This window comes from Pinus tabuliformis, chromosome J (genome assembly GCF_031772625.1).
Source record: "Pinus tabuliformis cultivar Carrire ecotype Pingquan chromosome J, CPIR1, whole genome shotgun sequence".
Taxonomy (NCBI): Eukaryota; Viridiplantae; Streptophyta; class Pinopsida; order Pinales; family Pinaceae; genus Pinus; species Pinus tabuliformis.
Genome location: NC_142295.1, coordinates 450990146 through 451012470, shown reverse-complemented (window position 1 = coordinate 451012470; position 22325 = coordinate 450990146). Strand labels below are relative to the sequence as shown.

The 22325-nt window shown below is 40.4% G+C and overlaps 1 protein-coding gene across 4 annotated transcripts in view; it reads left to right on the top strand.

The window, feature by feature from the left end:
- Positions 1–22325, top strand: part of LOC149227762 (TLD-domain containing nucleolar protein) — a 167959-nt gene that overhangs the window by 69174 nt on the left and 76460 nt on the right. For all 4 annotated transcript variants that reach the window (XM_089377918.1, XM_089377916.1, XM_089377919.1 and 1 more), the window contains 2 exons: positions 17885–17965; positions 18120–18183. In XM_089377918.1, the coding sequence (XP_089234044.1) occupies positions 17885–17965; positions 18120–18183 (145 nt within the window). The remainder of the gene's footprint in view (positions 1–17884; positions 17966–18119; positions 18184–22325) is intronic.

The following is a 22325-nucleotide window of genomic DNA, read 5'->3' as shown; positions in this document are numbered from 1 at the left end:
ATTCTTCTCTGCACAAAAGTATGCTTGTACAATTTCTTTAGGGCCTCCCACATCTCATTTGCTGTTTCCTTCTCGGCAATGTGTGGTACTACATGGTCCTTGATCCCGTCAAGGATGATGCTCTTGGCCCTCGCCATTGCCTCCTCGTACTTGTCGTTATCAGCTGGGTCAACTGGAATTGCTAATGTCATTAAGGCGAAGTGCTGGATACGATTTCTGTCAAGTACGGATTAGATTCTGGCCTTCCAGACTGCGAAGTTTGAGGCTCCGTCCAGTCTGTCCTGGTCTCTTACTCTGTGTAGTGCCATGTTGCTCTTCTACTCCCCTCCTGGAAGTTCTCGATGTGACTCCCTCTGAGGCTTGATTTCCCTCCTGGAAACCCTTCTGCGAATGTCGGGACTCGGGATGCCCCTTACTCTGATCGTTTGTGCAACTACACCACTGATCCGGATTTCTCGGCTAGAAACCCTCGATAGCAACTCCCTCCTCCTTGGCCTTGCCTTTTTAGGTATTGTTCTGACTACAGTACCCCACCAACTCCACTCTGCAACTTATTCACAACCTCCTAAACCCTAGCAACCTGAAGGTGAGAGCTCCTAGGCTTTGCGCAGTCCCGACACCGACAAACTAGCTCCCTTAGCGAATTGTGTCAGCCCTCCTGGCCTCTGCGTGGCTTTGCATGAGCCTGTCTTTGCCTCCTTTAGCCTTTGCGCAACCTCTTCTTGGCTCGAACTTGGTGACGTAGGCATTGCGTCACTCCTTCCTTGCTGCGTTGCCGCTAGGAACAACTTCTGTCACTCGGGACAATTGTTTTTTGCTGCTGCTCTGCTCTGCTGATGTCCTCAATTCTCCTGTGATCTGCAACTACCCTCTGATACCATGTTGAAGTTTCTAATTTTACCAGTTAGAAACCCTCCATGCACTTTACTGATTTATTTCTACCTACTTATTCTATTAATTAACAAGTTATTTACCATGTAAATATTGAAAATAAATACAAGTGCATGCTCAACATATTAGAGATCATCAACTGAAGGAAACATAAACAAGCACACAATGATACCATTATTTTTGGACTAATGTCCTTGGAAAAACCCAATGCGGGAAAACCAGTGCAGCTATCGGAGGGTTTTATTATTAAGCAGCTCTTTTCTGAGTACACTGGGTGCCAAACTAGCTAACCCAACAGAGATAAAAAATCTCGCAGCAATACCTCTCTTCGGAAACAGTTATTCAGAAAGCCTGCTCCACGAAACCCCTCTCCAGCAAAATCTGAAGCCCAGCGTTAGCCCCGCTGGCCTCTGCGTCAGCCTACTGAAGCTCTGCGCCTGCCTCTCTCTGCTTCTGCGTTGGTCTCTCGTCACTGTCCCTGTGTCTCTGCCTTGTACTCATTGCCCCTTGCTGCAACTGACCACTGATTCTATCTCTCATAGCAAACCCCACTCTAGAGAATGGAATGACTGATCGCTCTGGTGTGTTCTCCAAGTGACCCTCAAGCCTCCTATTATACTTTTCTCGGTGACAAATCAATGAATGAGATTAAGTTTGTAATCGACGGCTAAGATTAGATCTGACTTGATCCATGTCTTTTGGACCATTCTAACACAGCTTTATATTAATTCATATTAATATTTAATTTCCTAAGTTTAGACTTAGGGACTCCATTAAAAATATTAATTATTTAATATCTCCCAAACTGTTTAGAATCTGCCCAAATGCTTTCTGGGTATTGGAGATCTCATGTGCCCTAAGCTTTCCACCAAATTTCGTGGCTAGAGCACATCCGACGCTACCCCAAATCAACAAGATATGGAAACATTAGCCCAAGAATCGGGTGATGGCCATATGATAGAGGTAGAGCTCATGCTTGGCTTTTGCCCACATGCTAATTTGTAAGTCTCGACCATCTTTTGCATTTTGATTTTATTTTGTTTTTCTTGTGGCCATCATGTGCTCTTTCTTTTTATTTTAGTTGCATCAACCTCCTATGATGCATTTCCAGGCCCTACCCAAAGTATGAGGATGTGTGGATGACAAATCCTAATGAACCACTAGTCTGTTAACCTGAAGAAAGGAGGTGCAATAAGGGTTTGTAATGTAAGATGGAAAGTGGTAAGTATTGAATATTCCTAGTGTCGAACTCATTGTAGCTCTCCCATAAAAATCCATTTTTCATTCAGTAGGTAAATGTTTGAAATTTGTTTGCTACGGCATCAAATTTCAGACTCCTTGAAAACAAGTTTAGCTAACCTAAATCATCTTAGACTCCATTCTCCCAAGGAACAAGGAACTAGTCCAACTTGTTGGTGATCAATCTCATATTTTATCCATCTTCTCTCTCTTTCAAATTCGGTCCTTTTAAGGCTAGAGAAGCGATCTAAGGGTTGGTGTGAATTTCTAGGGAGGGAGAATATTGGTGGTTGGAAAGCCTAAACATCAAGTAGGTAGGGTTTTCCACAAAACCTATCAATTTGGTGGGCATCCACGTCAATTTCATCCATAAATTCTCTTGCCCTAGGTGTTTTTCTGAAGAGGGAAAACCTTCTTTTCTTCCCTCAACTTAAGGACTTTATTGAAGGTTTCATGAGACTTGGATTGGCTAACATACATTGTAATAAACCTTTTCTTCTTTCTTTGACCTTGAGTTACTCAACACTCGTCAAATCAATTAAACCCTAGGTCTTGAGCCCTTGTTTCTAGGATTCTTCATAGAAAGCGAATTGCTTCCTTGTGAAGCCTTGGACCAAAATTATGTCTTTCTTGAAGACTTCTTGGCGAGATCATTTCATACCTTAACCCAAGAATACCTATTGTAAGTGATCTCTTTCCTACCGAGACTCTTCCCATCGGTGAAAGTCCATAAAGAGCAGGGGGTTTTGGCTGTGGTGACAGTGGGACACTACCCCATTGTTGCTTGTAGGTCTAGTTTATACCTTGTAGGGTTTCCCTCTCCAAGGCCTGCTAGATTTTGCGGCAACATGCCAATTTTTGAGGGCTTGTGCCCCTTTTATTTGTACATGGCACAACTTCCCCTAGATTGTATTATTTTAGATTAATCAATTGTTGAAGAGGAACTTTTGCCTCATCCATAGGGTAGAATAGGGGATTTTAGCTTAAAAATTTAATATTTTAATTGTAAAGGAAGTGGAGCACCTCCTCTATAATTGAGGCACACTTCCTCTCATTTTTTCATGGTTGCAGTGGGGTAGAAATTCCTTAGAAAATCTGAAATTTCTGTGACTTTTCTCTCTTACAATTTGGCTATGGATGGATGAGTTGAGCGATTTTCTTGGGGACTTTGTTCTTGATTTTTTCTTTTTATCTCTTTTCATGGTGATTTATGTTGATTTGGGGTAGCATCGGATGTGTTCTAGCCACAAAATTTGGTGGTGAGGCTAAGGCATATGAGATCTCCAATACCCAGAAAGGGTTTGGGCGATTCTAGACAGTTTGGGAGATATTAAAATAATTAATATTTTGAATGGAGTCCCTAAGTTTAAAATATTAATGTGAATTAATATAAAACTGTGTTAGAATGCTCCAAAAGTCATGGATCAAGCCAGATCTAATCTTAGCCGTTGATTAGGGACTTAATCTCGACCGTTGATTTGTTAACGAGAAAAGTATAAGAGGAGGCTTGAGGGTCACTTGGAGAACACACCAAGAGATCAAGATTTCGACTTTCTGGGTTTGGGTTTGCTGAGAAAGTTGAAAGAGTGATATGGAGTTGCAGCTGAGGGGCAGTGAATATAGACGCAGAGGGAAGAAGTCGGAACTGCCAGGAACAGCTGGCAGCGCCCCCCCCGGGTGGATCCAAGCCCCGAAGCGCGTCCCATACGGAAGCGTGGCCCGAAGATTCGGAAGCGCCGCTTTCTAGAATTTTGGAAGCGCGGTACGGAAGCGCTGCTTCCAGGCCTCTGAAGCGCGCTTCGTACGGCGCTTCGGGCCTCAGAAGCGTGGCGCTTCGGAGGAGGAAGCGTACGCTTCCCGTACGCTTCGGAAAAGACGCTGCGCGCAAGGCAAAAAAACGATTTTTTTTTTTTAAATTATTTTTTAATTTATGTTAACTTAACATAAAGGGGGTGGGTTAGGGTGAGGTTAGAGTGAGATTAAGGTGAGGAATGAAAAGAATAAAGCCCCCATTCATTCTTCATTTTCTCACTTTGAGTTTATGAGAGTTGGAGAAGAGAAGAGAGGAGAGGAGAAGAGAAGAGAGGAAAGGAGAGGAGAAGAGAGGAGAGCTTGGAGGAGTGAAGGAGGAGGAGCTAGGAGAAGGAGGAGGAGCTTGGAGCAAGAGCTTGGAGGACTTCATCTACAAGAGCTAAAGAGGTAAGTTCAAACCCCAAACTCCCTTATTTTTTTGACAATTTTTTCGTATTTTTCGCCTCCCTCTCCTACTCTTTCCCATTGTTTCTACTTGCTCCTTTACTTACAGGTTGTCGACCACCTATATCCATATTCCAAGATGGTGTTCTTTTGGCTTCTATGTATCATTCCACTCTTGGTTTTAATGATGGCAAGGGAGAATAGAAATAGAAGGGATGAAACACAAGAGGACAGTGGTCCCAATATGAGTGACCCAATGTATGATGAGGAGGAAGGGTTTGAAGAGGAAGGGGATGAACCTGAAGAGGACACTGAAACACAAGATGGGAAAGTTACATGAACACCCTTGTGGAACTATGTGACCAAACTTGATGGGGGAAAGGGTGGTGGATCTTACAAATTTGTGTGCCCTCATGGTTGTCATGAAGGAAAACCATATTGTGGTTCATATACCCTTTTGAGGAGGCATCTTTGTGGGGTGCTGGGCAATGATGAAAAAAAGGGTCCTGTGGGGGTACAAATTTGCCCAAACATTTCAGCTGAAGAAAGAAGAAAATACATCCAAATAGTGATGGCTGCACAACAAAAAAACAAGAAACAAAGAACTCATTCTGAATCAAGCGCAACCTCTAAATTTGGTAGCTGCTCATCTCCTCATGGTACTTCTGCAAGCTCTGGAGGTAGAAGAACAATAGGGGATTTCCTTAATGTTGCTGGGAGGGATGATGTGGATGGAAAGATAGTCCGTTTTCTTTGTGCTTGCGGTGTACCATTCAATGTGCTTCGCTCTCCCTATTGGCATGAAATGGTAAAGGCCATCAATGAAGCCCCAAAAGGATACAAGGCCCCCAACTATGAGAAAGCTAGAACAATGTTATTAGAAAGAGAAAAAGCTAAGGTTCAAAGAGCTTTGACACGTTTTACAAATGAGTGGGTAGATTCTGGGGTATCCATTGTATCAGATGGGTGGACAAATATTAGAAACCAACATTTGATAAATGTTCTTGGTGTTTCTTCTAGTGGTGCAGTATTTATTACATGTCATGACTCCTCCATCACTGCATCTGCACAAAACATTGCAGATCTCCTATTGAAATCAATCAAAGATGTTGGTCCGAATAATGTGGTTCAAGTGGTCACAGATAATGCAGCAAATTGTAAGGCAGCAGGAAAAATTATTGAGCGTACTGTTAAACACACATGGATAGGAAAACAATAGGAAAGATAAATCAGTGAGTACACTTTTTATTAACAATTGATTTACATTTATAGTACAATATCTGACTCTTGGGATTCAGATCCCAAGGTCTCTTGGACTGCTTTTGTCCATTCGAATTCCACACTAACCCTTTAGGATTAGGTGTCCAACATTCCCCCCCTTAATCCGAAGGGTTATGTATGAGTCCAAGAAAAGAGCTGTAATACAAAATGTGCAAAAAATGCATGGCAGCACTAGGCTGAATGTGCTCTATGAAATGTTGGTATAAAGGGCGGTGGTTTAAGGATGACCACCAACACTGGAATGCTTAGTGCAGTTCCCGGAACTCTTCCAAAACTGGCAAGAAACTGAAGTTTTCTGCTAGAGGAAGTGATCCTATTGTTTTAAAGAGGGAAACCTTCAACCATAAAAGGGAGGTCTCACCCCGCATAAAAGGTAAAACTTCAACCTGAAAAGGGAAGTCTCAACCTGTGATGGTTTAAGGATAACCAACAACTCTGGAATGCTTAATGCAATTCCTGGAACTCTTCCAAAACTGGCAAGAAGCTGATGTCTTCTGCTAGAGGAAGTGTTCTCAATCTGTGATGGTTTAAGGATGACCAACAACTCTGGAACTCTTCCAAAACTGGCAAGAAGCTGGAGTCTTCTGCTAGAGGAAGTGTTCTCAATCTGTGTTCACGGGCATCTTTGTCTCTGGCTGCAACTCTGAAACTGGTGTGGCAGGTTGTAGCTCAGGCTCGCTTGATGTGACTTTGAAGCTTGTAGATGACCATCATTTCCCCCCCTGTCAGGTACAAGGTGAGAAGATGGAGAAAACTCAGCTGCAAGACTGTTCAATACTCTGGAACAGGTTCTGACATGTGTTTGGAATATCTTCTTGGCTGTTGATGCCCATTGCCAAGAAGCAATCCATCCAAGATGAATCTTCGTTCTTGCAGGTCGTTTGTTTTTGAAGCATCTCTGTGAAGAATGGCTGGTTTTATGACAGTGCTTACATGGATGAAGATCAAAACAGTGATCTTTCAAATGGCCAACTCGGTCACAGTGTTGGCATTTCACGATCTGTTGTTGTTGTTGTTGTTGTTGCTGTGGAAGAGGGGCAGAGTTTGGAACAGCTGAAGCTGAACTGTCATGAATGAATCCAGCGCTGTGAAAATGAATGGGCTTGGCATAGTCTGGAATATGAAAGGACAAGTCCTTGTCATAACCAAGACCAGTTTTGTGTTTGTTGTGGACAAGCTGTTCCCAAGGTCTGATGATGGGCTTGGGAAGTGCAGACTGAGTTTCTGCATCTGCATGTACAGCTGCTACTTTATTGGGCACTGGATCTGAATGAACTGTAATATTATTGTTTTGCTGTTTATGGGAGTCTGTTTCAATCTTCTGAACAGAAACAGGTACAGAATGATGACTCCACTGCTGTAATTCTTCCTGCTGTAGCTTTGTTTCAAGCTGCAAAAACTCAATATTCTCTTGTACATTATACAAACAGGTTCTAATATCAACCAGAGAAGCTTTGCTTATTCTTACTGTACCATGATCAGAGGAATGTATCAGAGTTTTTAAGAACTCCAATATTTCACCAATTTTAGTCATTTCTGGATATCTTTACTAAACAGAAAAAATATATCTAGATGCAAAAGTTCAGCAAATCTATCTCTGAAAATTAGTCCAAGCAGAACAAAAGCTTCTTCCTTCCCTCCAAATTTACAAAATCAATAGGTTTTCTCTGTCAACAGCAAAACTCTTCGCATGGCAGCCAAAGTTTAACCAAACTATGATTAGAGAATGAAAGAAACAACATCCTCAAAGCATCAACTCATAATCTCCTTGAATAAACTCATTCTTGTCAGCACTTATTGCTCAGTCTTTACCAAGATGAGCTTTAACAGAAAAATAAAATTTCTAAAATTACCAAGTGCAATACAGGACTGATATCAACTGAACCATGGCTTCACCAGTTCATTGAGAAGAATAAATGATGTCCCTATTGGAAACATTCATGAATAACGCTGTGAACAATCTTGACTTAAGGAAATGAGCGTCAGAAGTAAATACTCAAAACTAAAGCAGGCCAGCAGAAGGCCCCATCTTTGAAAACCTTGGAACCGAACAACCTCCTATACCTGTGCAATAATCTGCTTCCCTAAACCTTCCAAACCTCAAAAATTTCAACCAATATCGATCAATTCAAGCACAGAACTACCAAATATAATGCCGGTCGATATATATATATATATGCAGCGTTCAATATGCTGGTCGATATGCAGCGTTCAATATGCTGGTCGAAATATATAATGCAGTGTTCAATCCTTCAAAACGTTCAAGCGCTGAGCGGAGAGGGCATCCAATTGTCTTCTGAGCTTTAACTGCTACTCTACAAGCGGCTACCTATTAAAATGGGCGGCTTCCTGAACTGATCCTAGCAAGAGTTTCGACCAAGGATTTTATCTTTTCGACCCTCTCTTTAACTGATACCATGAGCTTCAGAGTTCGACCCTCTCTTTAACTGTACAGATGCAGATCGAAAACAAATACTAGTGGTCTTTTTCTGTCGGCATGTAGATCAATGTTTATTCCACGTTTCTGAATACTATAAATTGAGGAATAAGCCCCACAGGCATTTCACGAAGTCGAAGCAAGAATTGTCCTCAGCCAAGAGCGCGGGGAGAAGAGTAAGATTGTGTACAGAGAGCGCCCAGGAAGAAAGAGGGCTGCAGTACAAAGGGCCACGGACTCAGAAGGATACATGAAATGAGAGGAATGACATTTCATTTGGGTTTAGTAATCACTGTAATATTTGCAATTAGTGTAAGTGTTAAGGGCCAACTGCATGATTTTTCTAATGGAGAGTTTGATGTGCGCCAATATCTCTCCACTTCATCCAGATATGGTGCTGGAAAAGAAGCAATGAATGATGATTATCAAAATTCCGCAGTGCCTCCCAATGGATGTACTCCGATTCTTTTAAATCCTGTGGCCAGGCATGGAACTCGTGCACCGACCAAGAAGCGCATAAAGGAGCTAGCGCAATTATCTATACGTTTGGAGAGTCTTTTGAAGTCTGCAGATGATACACTTACAAGGGAAACACATGGTTCACAACAAATACCATCATGGCTAAGGGGCTGGCAATCTCCGGACTTCGAATTTGAAGCTTTCCAGGAAAACGTGCGCACAGATGCTCTTTGTCAACACAAACTATTCAAAATGACTTGAACAGAAACGACCAACAGTTCTCTTCCTCAACACAAACTATTCAACGCGCACTAAACATAGAGACCTCCAACGCAGCGGCAGCAATCTCTATACCTTCGTTGCAGAGAAAACTTCTGAAAGACTTCACCAATATGTCAATCAATACAGCATTATAAAAAAACTGTGCAACTGCCCTCTTTTTTTTTTTTTTTTTTTTTTTAAATGCGCTGCCTATTTAAATCTTCTGGTACTTCACATTCCATCTCCGAGCAACGTCATGGAAAGTAATAAATGAAAAGGACTGATTATATATAAAAAGAAACTTGGAGTTAATGGCAAACAGCGCCGCAAACAACCGGTGTTTACCGCTGGTCGCCTGGTCTTAAATCCGCTCCAGGTACTGCAATGCTCATAAAATCCGAAGCAATAATGATGCCATCGATTTCATCTTGCTCTTTATTCAGGCCATCGTTCAATGCTCAGAGCAATGGAAGCATTCGGATCAAAACCAACTGCATCTGTTATATCAACGAAGCTCAAACCCACCGACAGAACACGGGTCTCCTCAACAAAGGAAATTACAAGAAATGAATGATAAGAATCTTGGTGTGCAACAGCGGCCGCAGCTCCAACGAGGGGACCGACCCAGTATATCCACTGCTATACACGCATTAACTCAAATACAAACCGGTGTCATTTCAAAGATTCTTAAAGAGCCTTCACGACCCATGCCACAACAAGCACGCGAAGCGTAACCACAATTCAAAAAAACGCAGCGTTTTCACACCACAGTCTTTACAAAAAACGCAGCGATACAAATATATGCCTTCTCCACAGCACAGAGATACAAATCGCATTATAGCTCAGAGCAGAATGCTGATTTTTTTTTTCTATAGCAAATTTAATCGTAAAGATGAATTGGGCACAGAAATTTTCTTTGGACAGAACACTGAAATGATGCAGACTCTTAAGAAGGAAGAGGGTAACCGCAATTAAGATTTTACATTTCAGTTCCCCATAGATACAAATTGTAATTGTAACATATGACTCATAAGATTTCAAGGGCATAGTCAACTTGTTCGAAAGTAAAGACACAGTATTCACGGCCTTCAAAAACTTGTCAACAGCATTCACGGTGTTTTTAACTCTCATATGTAAAACAACGATGCATCACAACATACGAACAGTTGTGCATTCTCAGATCACAACATTCCAGGTCGTGGGCCGCAATAGTTTGTAACGCCTTGACCTAGTCTCCACACCGGTTTTCAAACGCGCCAAAACAAAAGAACGCAGAACGGACATTCATACGGGCCAGGGAGCGAGAATCACTCGAAGACTGAGGATGACAGGGATTTGGCAGAAATAAAAAACGCAGTCTTCATTACAATAATGGCAAATGCGTTGGCATAACAATAATGGCAAATGCGTTGGCATATGGACAGATATGGCAGATCACAGGCTGGAATGTGCAGAGAAAACAGATGCGCAGTCTCTCAGGACACAGCAGTGTTTCAGGCAGCGTTACCATCTGACATCATTTGGTATGCAGCTTCAGAAGAGCAGGGCGCAGGTACAGCGCAGGGATGGCAGAATTAATGGAGCGTTACAGAAGACTAGGCCAGCTCTAGTCAGCACTATTCAAGGCAACTCAGACCAGTTGCTCAGGGAAAACAAGCCACTCATCATGGCTCTGATACCATGTTAAACACACATGGATAGGAAAACAATAGGAAAGATAAATCAGTGAGTACACTTTTTATTAACAATTGATTTACATTTATAGTACAATATCTGACTCTTGGGATTCAGATCCCAAGGTCTCTTGGACTGCTTTTGTCCATTCGAATTCCACACTAACCCTTTAGGATTAGGTGTCCAACACGTACTCATCCACACATCTTTTGGTTTGGGTGCCTGGTTCACACATTGAACCTTTTGATGCATGATATTGTGAAGCACAAAGAATGTGGGTGGATTACTGAGCTTTACAGGAGAGGGAAGCAGCGCATTAAATTCATCACAGGGCATACAAGGGTAAACTACTTCTATGGCACTTACTCCAAGTTGCAGTTGCTTAAAATTGCAAAGACAAGATTTGCTAGTTATTACCTCACCTTTAGGCGGCTAGTGAAGGTGAGACAAGCTTTAACTAATCTGGTGTGTGCTGAAACATGGGATGAAATTAACACTAACATAGATGGTGCTAATGCAGTCAAGGACACTGTTCTTGACAGTTACTTTTGGTCACAGGTTAAATATGTTTTGCAATTCACCAAACCAATTTATTACATGATCAAGTTTGCAGATTCAGATCGACCAGCAATTGGGGAGGTGTATGAGCAAATGGATAGCATGTTGGGGCAGATTAAAGACATTGTTGAGCCTAGAGATACCACCTTGTACAATTATATTCGTGTAGAGGTGCAAAACTGATGGGAAATGCTAAATGTTCCATTGCATGCATTAGCATATGTTTTGACACCTAAATACTATCATCCATCATGGCTTTCAACACCAGCACCTGGGGGGGGAAGCAGGAGAAAACCACACCAAGATCAAGAGGTTCACAAAAAATATATTGCTGCATTGAGTAAATTAATCCCTGATGAGGAGGAGGCTGCATTGGTACGGAGACAGGTGAGCAACTATACGCTTAACACTGGTCCATTTGGGAGCATGCATGCAATTAAAGATCGAGAGACTTTTTCTTCTCTCAAGTGGTGGAACATGCATGGAGGGGGTACTCCACTTCTACAGGCTTTGGCATTGTGGGTGCTATCACAGGTGGTAAACACTTCTTTTGCAGAGAGGTGTTGGAGCTCTTATTCTTTCATCCATAGTGTTAAAAGGAACATGTTGAGTTTAGACCCGGCAGAGAGCTTGGTTTATGTTCATTACAACTTGCGATTGTTGTCCCATTACTGTGAAGATGCAAAGTCTAATAAAGAGCTGTTGATTTGGGACAAGAATCCAGAGGAGCCCAATTTGGAGGATGGAGTGTTGCGATTAGAGCAATTAGAGGATGCTCTTATCCAGGTATGTCCATTGTGGTATGAATTTTCCAATTTTTCCTTATAAAGCATTCTCTAATTCATGTTTTTAATTTTTTTGTTAACTAGTGTTTTTTTTTGCATGAATTTTTTGAGTGATTCCAAGATGATGATGATCGTGTTGATATGCCACCCCCACCCCCATCTGGTCCCTTGGTTCCTAGGTTCCATGGTTCAACACCAACAGCAGGGGGTTCTTCTTCATCAGTTTCAGTGCCACTTCCACAACTTCCACCGGCACCATCTTCTTCATTGCCACCACGTGGAGGCCCCCGCCCGCCGACACGTTCTGTTCGTGGTGGAAGGAGGAGAGATTAGTAGATATATTCACAGTCTACTACTTTTTGTCATAGATTACTCATTAGACTTGTAGGCTTGTGAATTTGAATTTTGAACCTTTTTTGTCTTGGTAGTGACCAAGTGACATATTTTTTAAACATTATTATTTGAATTTTGGACATGACAAATGTTGACAGTTGCTCACTTGCTAGATAAATCATAATATGCTCTATGTTTTATGTTTTATAATATGCTTAAATGTTTTATGTTTTATAATATGCTTAAATGTTTTATGTTTTATAATATGCTTAAAAATTTGATATATGTTTGTAATAGCTAGAATATAGATGATTGTTGTACATACTCGTAAGTTCGTAACTACAATGAAATCATGGATGCCATATCTATCTTGATTTATGCAAAAATATGCATGTTTTCATGTCTTCTACAATTAATTTGCTATTTGGGATGTTTGTTTTGAGTATAAATGCAAAAAAATATAATATATATATATATATATATATATATAGCAGACACTTCCGCGGACGCTTCACTTCCTAGATTTTTGGAAAATGACGCTTCCGCTTCCAAAAAACGCTTCCGCTTCGTGCAACATTGGCTGGAACTGCCGGAACAGTGGGGAAAGCTGACACAAAGGGAAAAAGCCGGAACTGCCGGAAAAGTTGACGCAGAGGGCAAAAGCCGAAACTGTCGGGAACAGCCGGAACTGTCGAGAACTGCCGGGAAGTTGACGTAGAGGGCAGAAGTTGGAACTGCTAGGAATAGCCAGAACTGTCGGGAATTGCCGGGAAAGCTGACGTAGAGGGCAGAAGCTGGAACTGCCGGAAACAACCGGAACTGCCAGAATTACCGGGAAAGCTGACGCAGAGGGCAGAAGAGGCTGACGCAGTCCCTAGAGGCTGACGCTAGGGTTTTTCGTGGGGCAGATTGGAGCTGAGGAGTTTCCAGAGTGTTTATCTAGGGTTTCAGCCAGAGCATCTGTCTCCGAAGGAGAGGTACTACTGTCGAGATTTGTCTCTGTTGGGTGAGCCGGATTTGGCACCCAGATTGTATTTTGAAACTACTTAATAAATCAAACCCTCATATAGCTGCACCGGTTTTCCCGCATTGGGTTTTTCTAGGGACATTAGTCCAAAAAAAAAGGTGTCACTTGTGTGCTTGTTTCTATTTCCTTCAGTTGATGATCTGTAATGTGTTGAGCATGCATTTGTATTTATTCCCAGTATTTACATGGTAAATAACTTTTTAATTAACATAATAAGTAGGTAGGAATAAATTAGTAAAGTGCATGAAGGGTTTCTAACGTGTCAGACTTAGAAATTCCAACAATTTATGGTGAAGCTTGGATGAATGAATGGTAGATGAAGTAGGTTTACTTCTTTTGTCCTGGTTTTGTGTTTTATTGGATGGATGGATCATGTATTAAGTAGGTTAGCATGATATTTGCTTCATGATCCTTGTTAAACTAATCCTTGCTCCAAGTCTTTCAATAAGTAACATGTTAGCTCCTTCCCTTAACTCATCTTTGTGAAAATTGAAAACCTTGATCCAAAACTCTAGGGTAAGTTGGTTTACTTGCCCTAGTTGTTCTTGATTCTTGTATATGCTCCAAGTCTTTCAAGATTATATGTTCCTTAACCCCATATGCCCCAAAAATATATTGATAAGCTAAGGCATTGATCTTCTATCCTCCATCATCCATTTTTCCTTTAAATTATTTTAAACCATTTTCGCTAGGGTTTTCTCTCCAAGATTGTTTGGTAATCCATTGATTGTGTGTTTGGGAACCTTTATTGAGCCTTTATTGGTTGACTTAATCCTATAGATTGAGCCATGATAACCTTTGAACTCAAATCTTGGAATGACCAACCCTAGTAATCCTAGCGTTGGAAGAACTCCCCTTGAGGTGGAGGAGAGTTGGCTAGAAGTGAAAAGAGGGTTGGTGAGGTTACAGTGGCCCTCTTTGAGGTATAATGGGTTTCACACTTGAGCTTTTGGACTTTATCTTGAGAGGTGTGAGAATTTGGTGTAACAATATGTGAGGGGTTCTTCTCTCCTTTAACATTTAAACTTAGATATTGACTTTGGTGAAGCCTTCCCCCTTAGAGTTGTCCAATGGTGCCCCCATAACTTACTAAAAGAGATATTGATAGAGGCATCACAATACAAAGCATACTTAAATCCACCAGGAATGAGTGAAAGGATTCTACTCTAAAATTTCCCCATGGATTTCATAGCTACATGCACTACAAGATAGCCTTATCTATACTTCATTATATACTAGATTGAAACTTCCTTGTAGCCTAAAAGTACCTCTAGCCTAGCTTCAAGTTTATTTACCCATCAAATATGCATAGAGACAGATCACTATTTTGAACAGAGCATTGCATTTAGAGAATATCTGAGAACCCATATCAAAAGAGCATTTCAACTCTAAATACCGTATTTGTTATGAAATCTGTGATCATGACTTTTTTGATTACTAGTTTAAATATTGTAGTGGCTCCTTGAGGGGTTTCACAAGGTTTGAGGACCAACAATGTGTTTTCCTTCCCCTTCATAGGATGCTTCACTTTTGGCAGAAAATTCTCAAAGACAGATCTCCCCACATTGCTAATTGCAGTGTTATCACCTTTGATGTCTATTCTCTAGATGGCACTAATCACAAGAGGCATCTAGAGAAAAATTCCAATACTAGGTCAGTTAGGTGGCATAGATTCCATGCCAGCTGGTTGAGAACCAATAGACCAAAGGAAGCTCATTACACAAATTTTCTCAGCCTTGGATGTATCATGTTAGGAGGGCTAATAGTCAATGACCTTGTTAGTTTAGGGATTCTTCCTTGATGCCCATCGAATCCTTTCCCATTTTGTTATTTTTATCCTTTTTTGTGGATCTCTCTCGGGTGAGATGGGATTTGTTTTGACACTCTCCATGTACTCTGTTATTTATTTTGCATTTCTGATAGATGTTTTAGCACTTCCAATGTTTACTCATATTTGTACTTTTTACAATCCCATTACCTTCTTTTTTTTCCAAGGAAAAAATTAGTAACTTTCTATTAATAAAATGAAAAGTTACATTGAGTAGATGCATAATGAATTCAGGAGTTGTCCCGCAGGACTAGTGTGCAAGACACACACATAGTAGCGAAGCTACCAAAAAATAGAAATAGAAATAAAATTACAAATTGCCAGATAAAATGGACTTTTCTTTTTTGCCTTTTTTCTTTTGGACTTTTTGCCAGATCCCAAGTGATGGAGCGGAAGTAACAATTGCCAGCTCATTATTTCTTGTAAGGTTTGGGGCGTCTTTGTCTGAATCAGAGCTTTCAGATACATGAGATCGCTTGGTTCCACCTGTGCCTTGATTGTTGTTATTCCCATCTACTTGGGTTTCAAGGATCGAAACAACCATTGATTTGATTGGATTCTCTGATTGTTTGTTATGTTCTCCCTCCTCTTCTTCTCCCGCCTCTTGAGATCCTTGTTGTTTTTTTGTCTCCTGATGTTGCTCGGTTTCATCCATTTCTTCATCCTTATCATTTGATGATGCAGGTTCTAGAAATTGCCATCCCTTTTGCGTTCTCTTCTTTGTTCTTTTCTTTGCTTGTTTGCATGTGTTTTGCAAATGTCTTGTTTGATGGCAAAACTTGCATCAAAAAGCAGTATTTTCAAAATCTAACCACTGTATCCACTTAAAATCTTTGTGTTTCAGGTTAATACTATCCGGGAGACCTTTACTTGGATCCATCTCCTCACAAATACGTGCAAATGTGAAGATCCCTTTGTCCATTCTTTCTCGGTTCGTCTTTAGGAACCTTCCCAACGAGTTTCCAATGCCTTTTAAGACCTGGTTGTGCCAAAAAGGAAGCGGGAGATTATGTAGCCTTACCCATACTGGCATTTTTGTAACCACCATTGAGTTTGCATCAAAACCAAGAAACCATGGGGTTACGAAGAGATCCGCCCTTCCCCAAAACCATGGTTCGTCATTTATGACAAAATTGTAGTCTTTTTGGGTATCAAACTGAACCACAAAAAAACCTTTGCGCACAGATAAATATCGCAATCTCTGGTCCAGTTGAGGTAGATCCACTCACTTAGCTCTTTTGATTTTGGCCAGAAACCATTAAATCGACAAATGATGGCGTTTGCTTGTAAAGTGTTGAAGAGACCACTTACTTCTGGTAATTCGATGGATAGATCTGGAGATTTTTCCATCTTTTATACAATGTATGGACCTGGGATTGTCATATTTTGGGTTTGTTTGTCCAGTGTGGCAACTTTCCCTCTTAATGCATCCTTGAAAGAAGCTTGGCCCTTGTCTGTTGATGATGATCTAGCTGGTGTGCTTGCTCCTGGGGCACCGCCTTGTAATATTTAATTTTGGATAATGGTAGAGTTTCTTTAAATCCCATACTCTGTCAAATGAATCTCTTTGTACAACACTTTCTTGGAATAAATCAAACTTTGTGATGAGGCAGAAATAGCTGTGGCATTTTGAACCTTTTGCTTTAGATCTATTACAAGACCCGCACCTCGTATCCATATCATTATCGATTTCCCAGAAATAGTTTTGATAAAAACCTGATATAAGTTCTCCGGATCTGAGATCGACTCTCTGCCCTCTGCACTTGATGGTTGGGGCCATAACCCTAGGTTGCATAAAACACTGCTCTTCTCATCATTTGCTTGTTCCATTGGGCTGTGACCATCACTGTTGAATGTGTATTTTTGCTTTGCATGCAACGCATGTCCATTGCTTATACATGGAAATGCCATTACCGAGTCGTAGAAAATCCCAAAAGGGGAAGACGCGTTGTCTACGTCCCCTCTCTCCTCCCATACGCGGATCTGGGCGATTTTCTCTTGAAACCCTGACAATTTTTTTGAATTGTTCCACATGCCTCCTTCTATGTAGGTTTTCCCATTGCCATGAATACATGCAGAGATGGCTGAAGGAAAGAGTAGGATCCGTTGAGCAGAGGTCCATTGAAAAAGCCGACTCGAGAGAGAACACTGAGATCCACCACCTACTCGCTGATGGCCACACCAGGCTATGCCTCAACCGCTTGATTGGGCTTGAAGACTAAATCACGAACGGTAGCTCGAACTACATAACCACAATCCAGCAACAACTTCACCAACCATGAGGCGATGAATCCTGAGGCTCTTGTAACGCAGACTAGCCTCACGCTTCTGGTTAACGCCTCCATCGCTCTCCAGCTGCTTCCTCTAAACCCCTTCCAGTCCCATTACCTATTTATGGACACTAGTGGGATTTAATAATTAAATTAAATTATACGAGTTTTCTTTACTAGTTAAACCCTTATATATCCTCCTTTGTTATCTTCTTGCATTGTTGTAGGTCTAGATTTGTTTACCTTAGGACATGTGCTAGGCAATCTTTATTCTGCTACTTGTATTGACAACAATCTCAAGTCCCATTGATCTTTTTTGGTCATTAGTGAACATTAATATAATTTCATTTCATAACATTTGCACAACCTAGCATGCATAGTGACTTTATCTAATAGAAAACGTAGATTGCTCATTTTACTAGAAAAAATATTATTCCCTATTGAGTTTAAGAAAACATCACTAATGTTTATTCCATGTAGAACGTAAATATTTCTCCGCACCAAATAACTGTACCTGTTTTCCTTGCAACTTCCCTTCAAATTTCGTATCTCTTATATTGGGCAAGTATTTAGAGTTTTGTGTACTGTTGCAGTTCTTCGAAGATCACCCTAGAAGTGTCTGAAACATTTAGTTGTTTTTTGCAGGTGACTGGTGACAGGCAGGGTGCAGTGTTTGGGGGATTGTTGAATGGTCCTTTGATTCCCACCCCAAAGAGAAAATATCAAGTATGTTATATTCTTATTCACAACTCAGGACTTGTTCCAACTTTTGCACATCTTTATTTAGTTTGATCACAAAATTTTCCTTTCCGTGTGTGTTTTTTGTTTTCTGGTGAATATGTCAACATCTGTTTCTCAAAATGTTGATGGAATCTTGCAGGGAACGAATGAAACATTTGTGTTCACAACTCTTTATGGGGCACCAAGATTGTTTCGACCGACAGGTAGTTAAGACCTAAAATAGTGTTAGTGGAGCAGGGGCTGTATTTTCTTTTGCTACATAGTTTACTTTAAGGCGGTTCTGCGCCTGAAGATTATGCTTTCTTGCAGGATAAATTATATCCCTTACCTTCCAAGTTGAAAACTTCAGAAGAGCGTAAAGACCATTTTCTTAAATTTTTAGATGAATTGTTTTACAAGTTTGTTCCTTTTAAAGTAGGGGCATCGAAAGGCTTGAGGAACAATGACTGCATCTTATACAAATTATTAGGGCTGAAAACATTTACATATTTGACATGCCAACCTCATTAAACACTAATGTCGAAGAAATTGAATTCAAATTAATATAGAGAAAAATGATGGTCAGGTAATATAACAAGTGCATTTTCTGGGATAATGTATACTTATTAGGAAGAGTAAATAACAGGTATTGAAGTTATAAGGTACTGCTCAAGTTTTCTTATCTTCTTGAAGTTGCTAGGGCACTGCTCAGATTCCCGAATTCCCATTCAAGTCCATATTTGTAGCTCAAGCATGCCATTGTTACTTCCTTTGAGTAAACTCTTGGGCACATGTATCCTAGTTTCCTTTGACTTTTTTGAGATGTGGTGGTAGTCTAATTTAACCTCATATAGACAAAATATTCTGAAATTGCTGGGTGCTACTAAAAGCTGTCTAAGTCTTAGTTTACAGCATTCCGGATATCGTAATGTTCTCATAGGACATCAAGAGGCGCATTGACTCTGGGGATACGAAGGTAGTCAGAGAGGTGTATGCCATGGTCAACCATGCTGAATGAAGATATTATTCCTAACACTTCTCAAAATATAGCCAATAAACAAATGCCTGTCATATGTATATGATAGGTTTCTGCAAAATGCATATCCTGATTTCTGAGAATATGAAATAAATAAACAAGGACAAACAATCTTGCTCAACATTTTTAAGACATGGAAAGCATGGGAGGAAGTGCATTATGACCCGGGTACCCCAAATCAGAGAGAAAACAACAGTGAGAAACATATATAGGGAATGTCCAAAGTGTAGTGCTGCAAGGGTAGCAAAAGTCAAGACATGAGGAAAAAGAAAGAAGCAAAAATAAGGATGTTGAGAGAATCACTGAGAAGCAAAATAGCTTTATTCTAGGAATGGAAACCATGGACTTTGTTAAAATAGGCTTTATATATGATATGAATGAGTGCAAGCCTTGATACTGGTGGGGAATATACTCAGGATAGTCAAAGTGTTGACTGTTATTTTACACGGTGATTTAAATGATAGAGATATCATGTTAGATTAAAAGAGAGGTGTTATAGATTGCTGAAGGGATGATTCTATCAGCCATATAGATGCACGGGAGGAGTGTATGGCAGCCCTATAAGCTGGTACAACTGTGATACGTCTGTTAGGTGAAGATTCAGTTGTTCTAGCAAATTTGTCTGGTTTAAGTTATGCAAGTGCTGAGGGAATTAATGTTATGACTTTTACTACATGTGACAAAGGTTATATAGTCAATGGATTTAGGTTTTTAGTGGTTTATCATGGGGTTAGGGAGTAGATTTCCTCTAGAGGTCAAGTAGGCTGTGGTCATTAGGGAAGACAATCTTGTGAATGCTCTCCAAATTACATTTTCCTTTGTTTTGGGAGTGATGGATCTGTTAAAGAGGTGTTTTATGATGGGTCTGTTAAAGAAGTTTCGTGTTGGGTATGTGTTATATTATTTGCTCAACTACCCCCACACATGATTTGTTGTGACAAGTGCAGTGAGGGGGTTGCAGAGGGCGGGGGCAGCACCCGTAAAAAAATATTTTTTTGGCAGCTTTTGCATTCATTTTGGCAGTTTTCTGCACATGATTTTTGCTTTTAGTGGTTTTTTGGCACACGGTAGTCATAGTTCAACCCATGGTTTTGTAATTCTGGTTAAGGAACTATGGTTGTATTTGGATCCGGGATTAATAGATTAGCGGTTTATGGATGCTACATGATATATTTACTATATTATAACATTGTAAAGATATCAGAGCAGATGAGACAGAAGAACATGGAAAGTCATAATGTAGATGTCTCCTTTGTAAGAAGATGCTTCTAGAATAGAAATAAAAATAAGTCCTCAAGTGACAGATCTAAATCTCTAGGGAAAATTTTAAAGGTATGTTGGAGATGTGGAAAAGAAGGTCATTACAAGAAAGATTGTAGATCCAAAAGTGCTGGGAGGGGATATGATGATGCTACTTCTATTGAAGCAAAAACATCCTCAGATGAAGAAGGGAATGTGTACTTGGCTTCTTCAAGCGCACATATAGATCATGAGGCATGGCTGGTTGACTCAAGTGAATATTTTCATATGAATCCTCACAAGGAGTGGTTTTGTGTGTATGAAAGATTCGATGGCAATGATGTTTTCCTTGGCGATGACAGCGAAAATCATGGTATGATGAAAAGTCAAGTTGAAGCTCACAAATGGAAGGATCAGAGCACTCCCTAGTGTTCTGCACATCCCAGGATTGGATAGAAATTTTATTTATGTATTCAAGATGAATCATGCAGGTGTAAAAACAGTGTTTGGAAAGGAAACCTATGGGATGGTTCAAGAAGTATGGTATTGTTGAGAGGAGTTCGGATTGTGAAAATTCTATTTGTAGTTAATCTAGTTATTATTCTCCTATCTTTAAACATATTATTTTTCCCAACAAATTATTTATTGCAAATAATGAATAAGACACAACTGCAAATTTCACCAATTAAATAAATTACGGAAACTCTAATAGAAAACTTGAGAAAACCAATCACACAATGGACACAATATTTTGGACAAAACGTCTCTGGAAAAACTCCGAAGGGAAAACTAGTTCTTCAGATCCGAGGGTTTTATTATTAATCTTCAGAAAATTTTGCAGTTGATAAATATTACAACTGCTTACCAAACCACGACAAAGCTCCAATAAAATATCTCTTCACCTCCGCAGGTCGATCTAACCACTGGAAGGCTCACAAACTCCCTTTGCACCTTGACACGACCTTTCCTACAATTCACACTGCTATTCCTGCAATTCGCCTTTTCTTGCAATCACATTGATTTCTTGCAACTCGCTCTACAATTGGAAATCTCGATCTGCTAAACTAGCAACTCGTACAACCTCTCCTGGCAATCTCAACCTCTTTGTCTGCAGAATAACTCTGGGAGAATTCCTTCTCTGGATCTTAGAAACTAGAAGAATACTGATGAAAGAAAGCTCCAGAAATATTTACTACTTCAACTGCTATTGAAACCCTCACTGGTGTCAAACCCTACGTTGTCTCATTGCAATGAATTGATCTCCAAGACTGCCCATCGATTTCCTTTATATTCTCTCATTGAGAAATCAACGCCCAAGATCTAGATTTGAAATGGTCTACTCGATGACTAAGATCACTTAGAAACTTTACTAGAAGTCTCTAGAGGAAAATTGACCATGTCTCAATTATTACTAATTAATTAATCTATTTATGCAAGTTAAAACTTAGGAAAATAATTAAAAACTAATTAATTAATTTAATTAAGACATTTACATTCAAAAGAATAACTTGGGCTTGGAGATATTTTCCGCTCTTGTGTTCCTAGCCTATTGACACCACTTGAGGATAGAACACTTGTCCGAGCTACATCAACCAACATGCCCTCTTAGCTAGGAAGGTGTTGTATGCTCGACACCATCATGCTCTTTGCTCACATGTGGAACACCTATCACCTCATGGCCCATTCCACTCTGCCACAACTCTCCTAGACTGTTGTTGTAAGCAATGAGTGCAAACTCATCCTCCATCTGTTTAGAAAGCTCATCTGTGGTTGCCGCTGTCTGCTTCTCGCCCTTTTTGTCACCTTTCTTCTTGTGCAGGCAACTATTGCGGTAATGGCCAAACTCGTGACAATCATAACACTTGATCTTTGACATGTCCTTCTTCTTTTCCTCCTTGGAGTTGGACCCTTTACTAGATCCCTTCTTCGCTTTGCCCTTGTTCACAAGAGCAACATTCTCATTGTCATCTCCCTTTTGCTTGGAACTGCTGCTAGTACCATTGTTTCCTTTCACAAGGCTTAGTCGAAGCTCCTCCTATGTGAAGTCATTCCACAAGCATTCCCAACTAGGAAAATCAGATCTTCCACTAA